We start from the raw sequence: 13,554 nt of genomic DNA, 5'->3' as shown, positions 1-13,554 counted from the left end.
TCTTGAGATTCAATTCCATACACGATTGAACGCTTAAATACTCTTTCGATAGGGCTTACTGGTGCTTGGTTTTGTATTATCAATTATTTTCTAAATTGCGTTTCGAAATGCATTGAAGCCCTTTAAATTTTCATGTAAGTATCTAGCTCCTACAAATTCCTACCTTGAAATGAGTTCTCCAGACAAACATCACTTCAAATGAAATGAAAATAATTTCTCAAACATAGCCTAATCAACACTTGTTGCAAACAGATTACCTCACCAAATAACTATATAACTGTAGTACCCTCTCATTCGGTTCAGAGATGCACTGTCTGAAAAGCTGTGAGATATAATAGTAAATTATTGGAAAGCGAATCAGGAATTGTCTGGGTGGCCATCGTTTCCTTTCCTCTCAGTGGAATGTAGAAATTCGTGGTGGACAAGTAAATAGCAAGCCACTGTGTCCTGTATTTGCATAGCTATTTTTTTCTCCAAATGTAAGCAAAACAGTAATGGTTCCACGACAGGAATTCTATATTTGATTATTGTTTAATAGTGATAATGCCAGCCAGAGTAATATGACGTTTGTATGTTCGCTGTTAGCGTCTTTTTTCAACATTTTTTCAGTCATCGACGGTTTCTACTTGTAGCAGTGAGTAAAATTACCAAATTTATAGAGCTGCCTCGGTGAAATGTCACGTCGTAGACATGATACGCAATACAGGCACATACTCACTATACTTGTCAGTCCCAGAACTATCGGCCAAGCGAGGAAGTTACTAGTAACATTAGTATCATTTTTTACGTCATTGGTATGACGCTGCCAGGGAGCGAACCCACAATCTCCCACACTAGAAGCGGGCTTTCTACCATTAGGCATTCCTTTCAACGACCCCATTTTATATATCTCTTCGTACGAAAAAGTATCTAACATAAACCATACTACACTGTAACTTAAAGCTGTTTCATTCGTTATACGCCTTTGGAACGTCATAACGTCCTTTTTGTTTATGTACTTTGACCTTGCTTTCCCGCGCGTGGTACTTTTATACTTATTAATACAACAGACTAATAAATTGTTTACAATCATTTAGAAAATAATGTCATTAGCAATAATTTGCAATTTTATATTAGAAGCAACGTGATGGGAAATCTTTAAGGCTCCCTTGAACTACTTGTAGAATCGGGTTATGAATATTAATGAATGTAAAAGGTGTCCGGATACATGCATAAAACGGAATTGGATTTCAACATTGTACAATACGAAACATGTTTTCTGACTCTTTCTGTCCTTGTTGCTCATTTGACTGAGTTCTGTGCCTCCATATATTTACTATATGAATCACCGCATACAGCACAAGTATTTGCTGCTCAATCACTGGTAAGAATGAAGCAATTGTTGAGCGTTTACCACATTTATACAGCACTTTTTACATGCCTAAATACTTTCAAAGTTGCTTTACAGTAGACATTTAAAAAGAATACAAACAAATACAAGTTTATCAGTAAAGACATGATACCGAGAGGCGTGTATTTAACAAACAAGAAAGTCGGTCAGTTTATGAAATGTTCTAAATCTATTAAACGCTTAAAAGAACGCCCGAGCATTAGTTTGGAGCCAATACTCTAGTCTTGTAGCTGTATAAACAAAGTTCTGCTTACGATATATTACGGTCCGAGTTGTTCCAAGTGTATTTGTTCTTAGGGTCTTGAGAGGCCTATTTCTGTGTCATGCCCTGTATATAGAATCAGTATTTACCCTGTAGAGGGAATATTCCATGGTTGAGTGCTTGAGGACGCTCACTTCAAATTACTTAACCCTCACCGATGTCAGTTTGAGCCTTATCTGGGGTTTAGAATTCGTCGTGTGAGGAAGCCATCTAGCTGGCTTACGGAAGGTAGGTTGTTCTACCCAGGTGTCCGTCCGTGAGAAAATAATGCCCGGATTGGGCACCTGGGGTTTACCTCCACCACGAAAAGCTGGAAGTCTATATAACCTATAATTGTGTCGGTGTGACGTTAAACCCAGCACAAATTGTGAAACCTAGTAGATGTCGGTCACTATTTCATACTATAGTCAATCAAGAAAATTCTATAGTAACTGCAATGTTTAAACAAAGTATATTGCCGAGAGCGCGATATTACATTAAACGTAATGCTACAACTACACTATTATATTTGCTTTTTTATATGTTTGAACTGAAAATAGTCAGATTTTAACACCATTCCCCGTACATTAAGTCAGGATTGTTCGTGTTGTATGGATGCATTCTCGTAAATTCAAAATTTATTAAATCATAAAACGGTTACACAATTCACTTTAGAGAAATTCTCCTTTCATTAACTGTAATGGGACATAAAACTAAATTATTTAATACATCCCCAGGGATAGACTGTGGAAAATAACTTTACATTTGCACATTTGTAGATCGTCTAATTCTATCTTACAAGTTTTATTTACGTGCAAGCGGAAGCATTTCAAACCGTAACTGCTGTTTATTTTGCTAGAAAGATAGCAGTAAGTTCTGTCATTGAATCCTTTTTAAGTCTTAATTGCACAGACAATAACATTTTACTTTTTGTTTATTATAAAACATGTTAAGAAAGATACAGTCTCCGTTTAAACTGAATACATTATGTTTATAGATAAGGCTATAGTTCACAAAGTTGCTGTGACTTAACCTAAGGCATTCTGTTTATGGTTATCCACAGTGTCATGGGCAACATATAAAATTTTAAAAGTCTCCACGAGTTTTACAAACACAAATATTGTAGAATACTTGATTTTAAATTCTTTCTTCGATTAATTCCGGTATTTTGAGTACGGGTCTAGCAAAAACACTGGCAGTAAACGGGAACAAGAAGATTAAATAAATCTATCAATCAAACAGCAAATAATGTCCCATTCCTATAATCTCCTTCAAAACTGATCTACACAAATTGAAGTTATAGCACAATTTTGTGAGTTTTTCTGTATAATATACCGTAAATAGAACTTTAGTATCTGGTCTACAAATAAGCAAGGTCTATAGAACAGTGTTATCAAAATATATCAAAATATTGATGCCTGGTAAGCTCATATAAGTTTTTCTATCATTTGAAAGTGTATTGCATACTGAAAAAGAAAATACATAGTAAATTACATGACAAAATATGTTATAGAATTTTTATTTTTTTACTTCATAGTCTTCAATGATACTTCAACAGAAATGCAGTTATAACAGTGTAAGATTTATCACTTTGCAGTAAAAAAAACGTGACTATAATGATCCTTGCATACTATTTATGGTCATTCTATTTACTAACTCTTGTTCAACAGACACAACTCTTTCAAATACCGCCCCCACGCACCTCCACAAAAAAAAACAAAAACAAAAATATCATAGGATCACCAGGTATTGAAATGTTACCTATTTGAGGATCGGATACCTTAAATGAAATATAGCAAATAAATACACACTGTCAGATGGGTCTTCTCATTTGATAAGGGTTGTGGAACAAGGGTAAAACATAAAAACACTTGCACATCATTAAAATTGTATTATCATTTAATTGTACAAACGTGACATATTTCAACAAATCAATGAAGACATTTTTAAATACAGTTTTATCCACATTATATACAAAATAAAAACGATTTTAATGAACGAAGTAATGCTGATGTAAATAAATACAATAAGGATGTGTTTTGTTCCCGATTTACTTCTTTTGATAATGAGAGAGTAACATGTACATGCAATGCTCAAAACTTATATCAATTTTATATAAATGACTGATTGAATAAAAGAATGTCCATACATTTGACATTTACCATGTTGGCTATCATTCGTCACGACCCGCTCCTGTTAAACTAATAAAAAAGTTAACATGATACATTCTGATTTAGAATTCATTAGATATCATTGTGATGTAACTTAGAATGGTTAAGAAATATAAGCAATGATTATTTATAATTTAGCACGTATAAATCATATCATACTCGAATAAGCTTAATAATAGACTGCTCATAATATAAAAAGCATTTCAGATATCCATACTGCTAAGAGAAACGACAAAATATTTCTGTTGTAATTATAAGGAACAAACACATGACGAAGATGCCGAGTTTTTTGTTCAATGTCAAGATATCTTCTAGACCAGAGGTCATTCAAAGCAATTAACAGTAACCAAAATCAAATTTTTTTCTTGAAGAATATGTATACGTTATTATTTCTGTTATATGCTGTTATCTTAACGACGTTTTACTAAATGCAAAAATTAACAATAAATTACAGAAAGATTTTTTTCACATGGCAATACGCACCCTTATAATAAACTCAAGAACAAATGTTTATTTGAAAATTTAAGAAATATCAAATGCCTGATGGTTTTACTGAAAAACAAGTTCACATTAAAGTCCATTTTATTTTTGCAAAAGAGTGTAAAGTACAATTTAAAAGTTATAGAATTAGGCAATGTAGTATAAATTTACGACAATTACATGACAATGTATTTCTTTTTCACAATATAAGACTACATTCAAATGTTACGAAAAAGAACCAAGTGTTTTACAATAATGTATTTCACAAAATAATATTTAAGTCGTGACGAGTGAAGTTAAGAAAAGACACCAAAGAAACAATATTGACATAACTGTATAAAACAACATTTGTTCTTTAGAAAATATAGGTTTATATATGTGTTTATGTGGCTTACGTCAAAGAATAAATCAGTTAAATGCCGTCATCAAAATAACAAGGTAATACTCTACATAACTGAACATCTTTGTTTGCAATATATAGAGACAATTCCTGCTTTTTCAAAACAAAAGAATGTATATAAAATGCAATGTCCCCAATGTCAAAGTGGTTAACTTTTTGTTACAATAAGCCTTTTGTTTAAAAAGTATGAATCGAACATAAACTGCATTAGATTAAAAAATTACAAAATAAAACGTTTTGTCCTGACATTCTTTCTATGTAAGTGACAACACGCTCTTTAAATTAGCATAAATGTAAGTAATCATCTGCATTTTTAACCAGCAGTCTATATAATTCAGATTTTTATATACATTCCCTAGATCTTCTATCAATAAACAGATTCCACAAAAAGACAATCAATATACAAAAACTTTCGCTAATAGATTTTCACTGATTAAGATTACGCATTTGGAGAAAACAGAGAAAGTCGTCCAAATTCTAACGAATTACATAGGGCATTATTTCCTGATGAACACTCATGATATATCAAACAGTTCAGATTTTTATATACATTCCCTAGATTTTCCATCAATAAACAGATCCCACAAAAAGACAATCAATATACAAAACCTTTCGCTAATAGATTTTCACTGATTAAGATTACGCATTTGGAGAAAACAGAGAAAGTCGTCCAAATTCTAACGAATTACATAGGACATTATTTCCTGATGAACACTCATGATATATCAAACAGTTGCACAAGGCTGTGCTCCCTGTCGATCCTACGCCCACATCAACTCATTGATTAATATATATTGCACGATATTCACACAAATGCACATTAGTCTTTAATCGGTAATGCCTTTAAATAGTGGCTCCATATTCTGAACGCTCTTCAACATATGTTTGAATTAATGACAACGTAAAGGAAAATTGGCATATGCTAGTTTAAACAATGTAAAACAGATTTTGCGCTCGGGTATATATTTTCACTCCTAAATATTAAACCGAAAATCGTTTTCTATTCAAGTTGTCGTTAAGATAATGAAAAATCGTATTTGCATTAAACTGAGAATCTGAAAATAACATAACTAAACAATTACCATAATTCATATCAAAACATAAAGAAGTTTTAAAAAAGATAAAAGGTGATTAGTGTACAAAACTTATACATTCGTTTTCAGTATATTTCAAATAAAATAACAATTTAAATGATAAATAATATTTAAACTACAATATATGAAATTCATAAACACGAGTATAAAAATGTTTAAAATGACATGAGATGATTCGGCGAGAAACTATCGCAATTGTCAGTTTTGCACTAATAATGATTTTCCATGAAATATAGATACGGTAATATTCGCGAGAGATTCATGGTAGCGAGAGATTCATGGCAGCGAGAGATTCATGGTAGCGCGAGAGATTCATGGTAGCGAGAGATTCATGGTAGCGAGAGATTCATGGTAGCGAGAGATTCATGGTAGCGAGAGATTCATGGAAGCGAGAGATTCATGGTAGCGAGAGATTCATGGAAGCGAGAGATTCATGGTAGCGAGAGATTCATGGTAGCGAGGGATTCATGGTAGCGAGAGATTCATGGTAGCGAGGGATTCATGGTAGCGAGAGATTCATGGTAGCGAGAGATTCATGGTGGCGAGAGATTCATGGTAGCGAGATATTCATGGTAGCGAGAGATTCATGGTGAATATTCAATTATTATGCTGTTTCATAATTCCCCTTAGGGGTGCAAAGGGACGTGAGGGGAGTTGCATATTTCTTGAACCCTCGTGAAAAGACTCAGTCAAACGGAGTCTGCAATAATGTTGCTTGGTTGCCTTCTAAAGGGTTTTGACAGATTTATTAACCTTTACAACAGCGGCTTTTAACTGCCGTGGGTTGACCGGTACTTGGACCAAGTACTGTTAAATTTCCTTGTCCTATTGGATCATAGAGAACATTCCTCTTTACCGTAATAAAATTCCGCTTAAGCCGATTCTGGTAGTGGGAGTGGGGGCGTGATGGAAGTTGCACATTTAATTACTTATTATCAATAGACTCAATCCAACCAAGGTTGCATGTATGTTGCTTAGTTGTGTTAAATATTCCAAAGAAACTTTTCACAGAGTTTTAGCTGAAGACGCGAGATTTTCAAATTGCCTTGAATGATAAAAAAAGTATTTTCAAGTAGGAAAATGCATCTACGAGGCCTCGTTTGTTAATAAAGATAAAAAGTTTCTTGTCTATCAAATCGTGAAAAGAGAGCAACGCAAAAGTTACCCAATCTATAGTGGACTGTTTTCACATTATGTTCTATGAGCAACACACTAATAATAAAAAAGCCTATATATAATCTTCCCAGAACTATTATAGGTCATTAATGTTATATTATTTTCGGATAAATGGAAAAACAATGATTATTTATATAAAACTGTTTTAGGAAATTGTAGTTTTAGATTTAGTTTACAACTTTTATTGAATTTACATTTCTAAGAAATAGACATCACAAATGTAAATAATCTAGACCATATAAACGTGTAGGTTATTTTCCAGGATCAGCGTACGTACCGCAAATAAAATAATAATTCTAGTGATCGGTTAAGCAAATGGTATGAACGAATCTGTGAATTAAACATATAATGAATAAACTGGTATATACAACATTCCAAAGATAGTAAAACGATTGCTGTGATTTAGTCAATATTGGCCCCATGAAAAATTATATTAACTCCATCTGGGACAGTAAGATTTATCATTGCGTCCTAGTATTTCAGGAAAAGTTTTATGTGAATTCTTTAGACAGACGCCATGGCCATATTCTGAAAATCTGGTTAAAGAGCACCGAACATCTGCCTCGCTGAAAACTGTTTGTATATCTCATTTCTATGGCTACCAGAATAACTTTGGTCGGCTCATTTCTCCAATCTACATCACATGTAATGCAAAAACACGAAAATTGTATTGTCTGTCCAAGTGCATTTTAGACTTGTAGTATAAACTTAAGGTTTGAAATTTTGTAGGTTTAATCCGGCGGTAAGTGTAAGTAAAATTCACTCTGGAGTTATAATATACGTTATATCGTTGTTGGCTTCCAAGGCTAATTTTGAAAGTCACACGAAGTTGTGGACAATCCGTCTTTATTGAGATAATACATCACTTTCTGAACAAATTAAAATATATCAAATTTAACAAAAAAATCTATCACATTCAGCTGTCAGTATCACTATATTCAACGTGTAAATAGCCACCTGCGCCAAAATCACATTTATCGTGTAGATAGTCCAATTCATAATCACCCGTATGTATAACCTCGCGAGAGTGTCTTCTATCCTTCATATGCACGACACCGTTCACAGATTCACTGCGTATCACTTTTAAGGGACAGTCAGAATTGTGAGTGATAGATTTACAATGTAGGCACATTTTTTTCTTCGACTTGTGTTTCTTAGAAGATCCAGGACATCGAATTGCAAATCGAAGTTCTTCCGCCATTTCCGAACACAGAGATTGCTGAAAATATATTTGGAAGGAAATTTGGTCAACGAACTTGATCATACAACTTAAAACATTTCAAGCTAACCAACATCTGCATTATTTAATCAGCTAGAAGAATTTTGTTGGACTTGTTTTTTGTGTGTTTTCATCATTGATTTAATGGTCTTCTGCTTGTTTTTATCCATAGACTAAATTGTTCTTAAAATTTCTACTAGGATTGTCCTTTTCATCTCGCGAAGTGAAAAAGCTAAACAAACAAACAAAAAGCTAACCTTGTCCTCATTGGCGTTTGTTTTTGAGTTCCAAACAAACTCAATGAATGCTATTACGACGGCCAAAGATAATCCACCGATAAGGAAAACGAATATTCCGCCGACGTTCTCAACACCGAGAGAGCTAGCTTTAGATTCTTTTTTGTCATTGACGTTGCACTGCCCAGTACTCTTCCACCATTTGTTATACAGCATTTGAATTTTTCCATCCTCTTGTAGGTTAAGTATTGCCATGGAAAGTTTGTCTTTTAAAGGCGAATCTTCAAAATTAAAACAAAATATTTAAACATGTTAATTGTAATGCATGTGTGTTGTGTCAGTGTTCACAATTCACAGTTGAACTGAAAGTCAAGTTTTCATTAAATATAATTACTTTCTACATAGCAAAATTAAATTCAATCAAGACACATTTCTGGAGGCTAAATGGTAACTAATTATTATTATAAATGATTTCATGCAAATTAATTGCAATCTAAAACGTCATGTCAGTCTTAAAACTATCAATTAAGATAAGGTTATCGCAGTCTATAACTAAGGAATACATTTTAGAGGTATACTAAATACGTCATATAGAAAATGTCAAAAGAAAGTTCAGATACAGCTGTGACAATTTACTAATACAACCCTTGATATTTCGAAATTAGTCGCACACATCGACCATTTTCTACCAGCGATAAATCACAAGAAGTCAAATGAATTAAATAATAATTTCTTGTCATACGATATAAAGGTGTTTAACTTAAGTCAAAAATATTTGTTTTAATGGACATAAACAAAACGAACATTCAAGTTTACTCTCTTGGCGGATTGATCAAAGTTGTAAATATGTTTCCATTTCTTAAATGTTGAAATATCAACGTTGTTTAAATGTATTTTCTATTCATATTTGATAATGACTGATTTGACAAGCCGTAGTGCTAACAAATATTTCATCTGGAAAGCATTCTGTACTGTTTTTATATTTGTTATACAGAATATTCTAAAGTTATGTTACGTTGCGGTGGTCAAATCAATAAAACGGCATAATGCATTCACCTATAGATAGTCTCCAAGAGGCAGGGGCATTAAGTTTCTATGTCATATTATCACTGCTTCACGGAAATGGTAGATGGATTTCTACATTGTAATCACAAATATATTAATAATAAGGACGTTCTAAAATCTCACAAATGAAACGGTATTAATTTAAGTAAGCTAATATATAACAAACAAACTGCTCGGAACGTCTGAAACACTAAAATTTTCAAATATAATCATGAAGTTAGACACATTTCTTGTATGATTATTGGAAATACTAACAAACGCCGTTGGTGTTTTAATAGTACAGACATTATAGTTTACAGACATACTTTTTGTTATATATTTACAACATTGCTAATCATTGCAAGGGTATAAAGTTGAATATTCACTTTATTCATGGTAACCAAAACCAAACATTTTTGCTATTAAAAAGCAATTATTTCCAAATATACATCATATACAAACATAGAGTAATGTCTCTGGATTGAGGAGTAAGCTACAACAGTTCCGTTCCTTTTTGCGTAACCTCCAAGCATTTTTGACAGGCTTTTATGCCCTATCGACATATCGACATTCAGTATATTATTTTAAAATGGTAGTTAGTATTTGCGTGATGTATTAAGTATGTACAAATAACGAACATTAAGCGTTTACTTTTTCCGTTCTAAAGTTACTTCTCTTAAAAAGTAGCCGTTGTGTTCAACTTATTTCAAAATTGTACAGAAATATACTAATACGCTGGCGCAGCTGTATTAAATGACATTCCTTTTAATTTATATGAATTAAAGATGAAGGCAATTAATAAAGCAGACTACAAATTATGTTTCAGACACAAAATTCCTTGTAAATTGAAAGCTTTGTTTTAATTTGTTTTAAATCAATGTCATACACGACGGAACTAGAGCATCAGTACTCAGAGAACACAGTGTTTTGTACAGTACAATTATTATCAAGTTGCCTACTGCCGTTCAAGTCATTGCAAAAAAGGCTATCCTCGGAAACGATGGATTCTCCTCGACAGGACTTTGTCATGTGATCCTAAGTATTATGTGAAAATAGTCTACCAAATAATGAGGATTGATATTAAAATATTAAACTTATATTTCTGATAAAAAAGTCAGTAAGTGCTTGCGGCACATTTTCTTAAAATGTGTTTGCTGTTTGAACAAAAATCCTTCTAGCTCTTTACAGTAATGGTCCGAAAACTAAATGTAATAAAGGAAGATCATTCAATATGCGATTTCTCTCAATATATGCTGTCATTGTATAAATATTTAATAAAACCTTTTGAATACTTTTAAAGACGGGCTACTGCGAAGGGGCTGATCTTAACAGCTAAAACGCTAAGGCAAACAGTAACTTATTAAGTAATAGTTACAAAATTGGCACATTATATCTTACCCATGGGAGTCGCTATTCCATAACCTTTCGAATCCAACAAGCCGCCCACTTGCATTAGATTGCAGTTCCTTTGCGTGATGTATTGAATAGTGGTGGACTCCATTAAGAAGGCGTATCCTCCCTTCATCACGCGAGTAACCCCTTCTTGTACGTCCTTTGTAAATGGACTTGGGTCATCTTTGTTTTCCATGTAGTTCCACATTCTCTGATATGTTTCGATATTGGAATCCTGTAAAAGCAGTATGAATATTTAACAGAAAGTTCTTCGGCCTTGCAAACAAAACAATCAACCTGCTGAACTTCGTAGAAAAAGTTATTCACAATCCTTTAGAAATCAAAAAAGTGGAATCTAACACATTTTAAAAAGATTGTTACACGTCAGATGTGTTCCTCTTTGTTATGTGCAAAATGTGTTTAATGCGTTACATGCACGCTGACAGAACAATCATTCCTTGTCACAATTGTTAAAATGTCAGATTTCACATTGTAATTGAAAAGTTATGCATCTGAAATTATTCATTTATACTGCCTTTAGCTGTACCATACAGATGTTGCATGATTGTTTTCTATGTAAATTCATCGGTAATTATATCGAATACTAATGTATTTGAAAACCTATCAAGCCCGTAAAGCACACAAATGTATTTCTAAATATTTGCAATTCAAATATTAAAAAATCATTGACATTGAACGTGTTTTACACACAACTGGAAGCTACTTCTCTATATTCGTAGTAAGGGGTACCTGAGATTTGAAAGAACAAAATTATTACCAAAAGTAAATGAATCTAGGAGGATCTTTCTGAAGCCAGAAACGTTACCAAGTAACTTTATAATGATTTCTTAGAGTCTGCGCACTAGAGCTAATACTAAATGTAACACCCAACACTCATCACAGCTCTGATAACTTAAGCGAAATTCTGTTATATGTTCATACCCATTAAAAGGACTAATACTTTAAAGAGTGTAAAATTAGGTCTACCCCAGTTTCGAAATAAAAACATTCCGCTGGACCAGCCAGATTCAAAATAGTGTTCGTTAGAAAGAGATCTAAATTGAATATCTACTTATGTCTGTAAAAGTCGAAAATGTGTGACGGATTTGCTTAAAGTCAATGAACTGAACAATAGAAAGCATGCGGAAAACTTGAAGTGGACGGCCACGTATTGTGTTGAATACTCAAATTTCCTCTACAGAAATGCAGAAAAAGCTAAGCATTAGATAGAAGTTGTTTTGTTTTCAGCGACGCATTACAACTTTTTGCATATAAAAGCTCTTTTCTTTTGTCTTTGTTTGGGGGTTTTAGGTTAGGGGTTGGCTTTGGAGGGCGGAGAATAGGAAAAAGGTAAATATTTACAAAAAACAAGTTTTGTGTTGCAAACACATGCAAAATAACCAAACATAAATACTACTACTACTACTACTTCTACTACTACTGATAATAATAATAATAATAATAATACAAATGTAATAATAATAATAATCATCATTATAATAACAATAATTATAACAATAAGTAATTACCCTAAAGAAAGACATTGTAGACCCTCCGGACAGTGTCCCATATGATATATCTGTTTGTTTAGCGAGATCTTCTGCACTTTCTATAGGCGAAACCATTCTTTCTACTGTCAAGAATGCTGCAAGATTTGCAGTGTATGATGATATGATGATAAGAGTGAAAAGCCACCACGTGCTTCCCACAATCCTCGTGGAAACAGCTCGCGGATTGATATCTGATCCTTGCTGCATTAAAGTCCCCACACAAAACCAAAGACTGTTGGATAACGTAAACGTGTTCTCTACAGTGTCTGTTTCTGGGTTACACGGATGTGGATTGTACCATTCATACGGACTAAATCTAGCGAGTACGAATATAGTCACACTGACAATGAAATATGCGGCAACTATGTATATCCATATTTCTATGGCTAATGGATTCATGAAAGAAAATAATCCGGGCTTTTCGCGTTTTGGCATTTTGAAAAGTATACTTATACCAAGATTAAGGAATGGTTTTGTGAAGTCAATATATTGTTCCCTCTCATAACTTATCGTAAGCGCAGCTACTGCCAAATCGACTTTCTGCAAAAGAAAAAAATATACATTTGGTAACTGGACATGTTAAGAGACGGTCAGTTTCAAAAGAAAGATAGACGTTGCAAGTAACAATTTATTTATAAGAAGGAATTTAGTAAGTCTTGAGGAGTGTTCCAAATCAGCTCTCTATAGAATAAACATATCTATCACAACAGAAACTGGCATAAGCTGATTTGGAGAGAGAATAGCTATATATAGTTAATTTGAAACACTCATCAAGTACATTTCTCCCTGTTTTTATCCATGTTTCTGATCATTTTACATTCTGGATATAGCTAAGTATTGCAACAATACAATCACATATTTTAAGTATTGAAATGCGTGCATGCAGGCAAAACTTTAACTTGAATATTTTACTTATTTATGCAGTGGACTAAATGGCCGAGTGGTTAAAGTCGCTGACTTCAAACCGGGCGAAGAATTCTTTATGTGAACCAAACAAAACCCCCAATAATTATTTATACGAGGGTGGGATCAAAAGTAATGCAACCAATGGAATTAAATGGCAACTAAAGGTTGGATTAAGAAAATCTTTATTTCAAACCTTCAAAGTAATCTCCTTTGACAGATACACAACGTCTCAATCTTTTAATCCAATCCTTAAAA

General features: G+C 33.2%; 1 protein-coding gene across 1 annotated transcript in view; it reads right to left on the bottom strand.

The window, feature by feature from the left end:
* Positions 1-3,534: 3,534 nt before the first annotated feature.
* Positions 3,535-13,554, bottom strand: part of LOC123551385 (glutamate receptor ionotropic, kainate 1-like) — a 135,754-nt gene continuing 125,734 nt past the window's right edge. Inside the window, exons 10-13 of the mRNA XM_053542115.1 lie at positions 12,373-12,933; positions 10,850-11,078; positions 8,429-8,688; positions 3,535-8,171 (exon numbers count right to left, since the gene is read on the bottom strand). Of these exons, the coding sequence (XP_053398090.1) occupies positions 7,869-8,171; positions 8,429-8,688; positions 10,850-11,078; positions 12,373-12,933 (1,353 nt within the window). The 3' untranslated portion in view covers positions 3,535-7,868. The remainder of the gene's footprint in view (positions 8,172-8,428; positions 8,689-10,849; positions 11,079-12,372; positions 12,934-13,554) is intronic.

This window comes from Mercenaria mercenaria, chromosome 4 (genome assembly GCF_021730395.1).
Source record: "Mercenaria mercenaria strain notata chromosome 4, MADL_Memer_1, whole genome shotgun sequence".
Classification (NCBI taxonomy): Eukaryota; Metazoa; Mollusca; class Bivalvia; order Venerida; family Veneridae; genus Mercenaria; species Mercenaria mercenaria.
The sequence above is the reverse complement of the archived record's forward strand: the minus strand, read 5'-3'. Positions and strand labels throughout refer to the sequence as shown.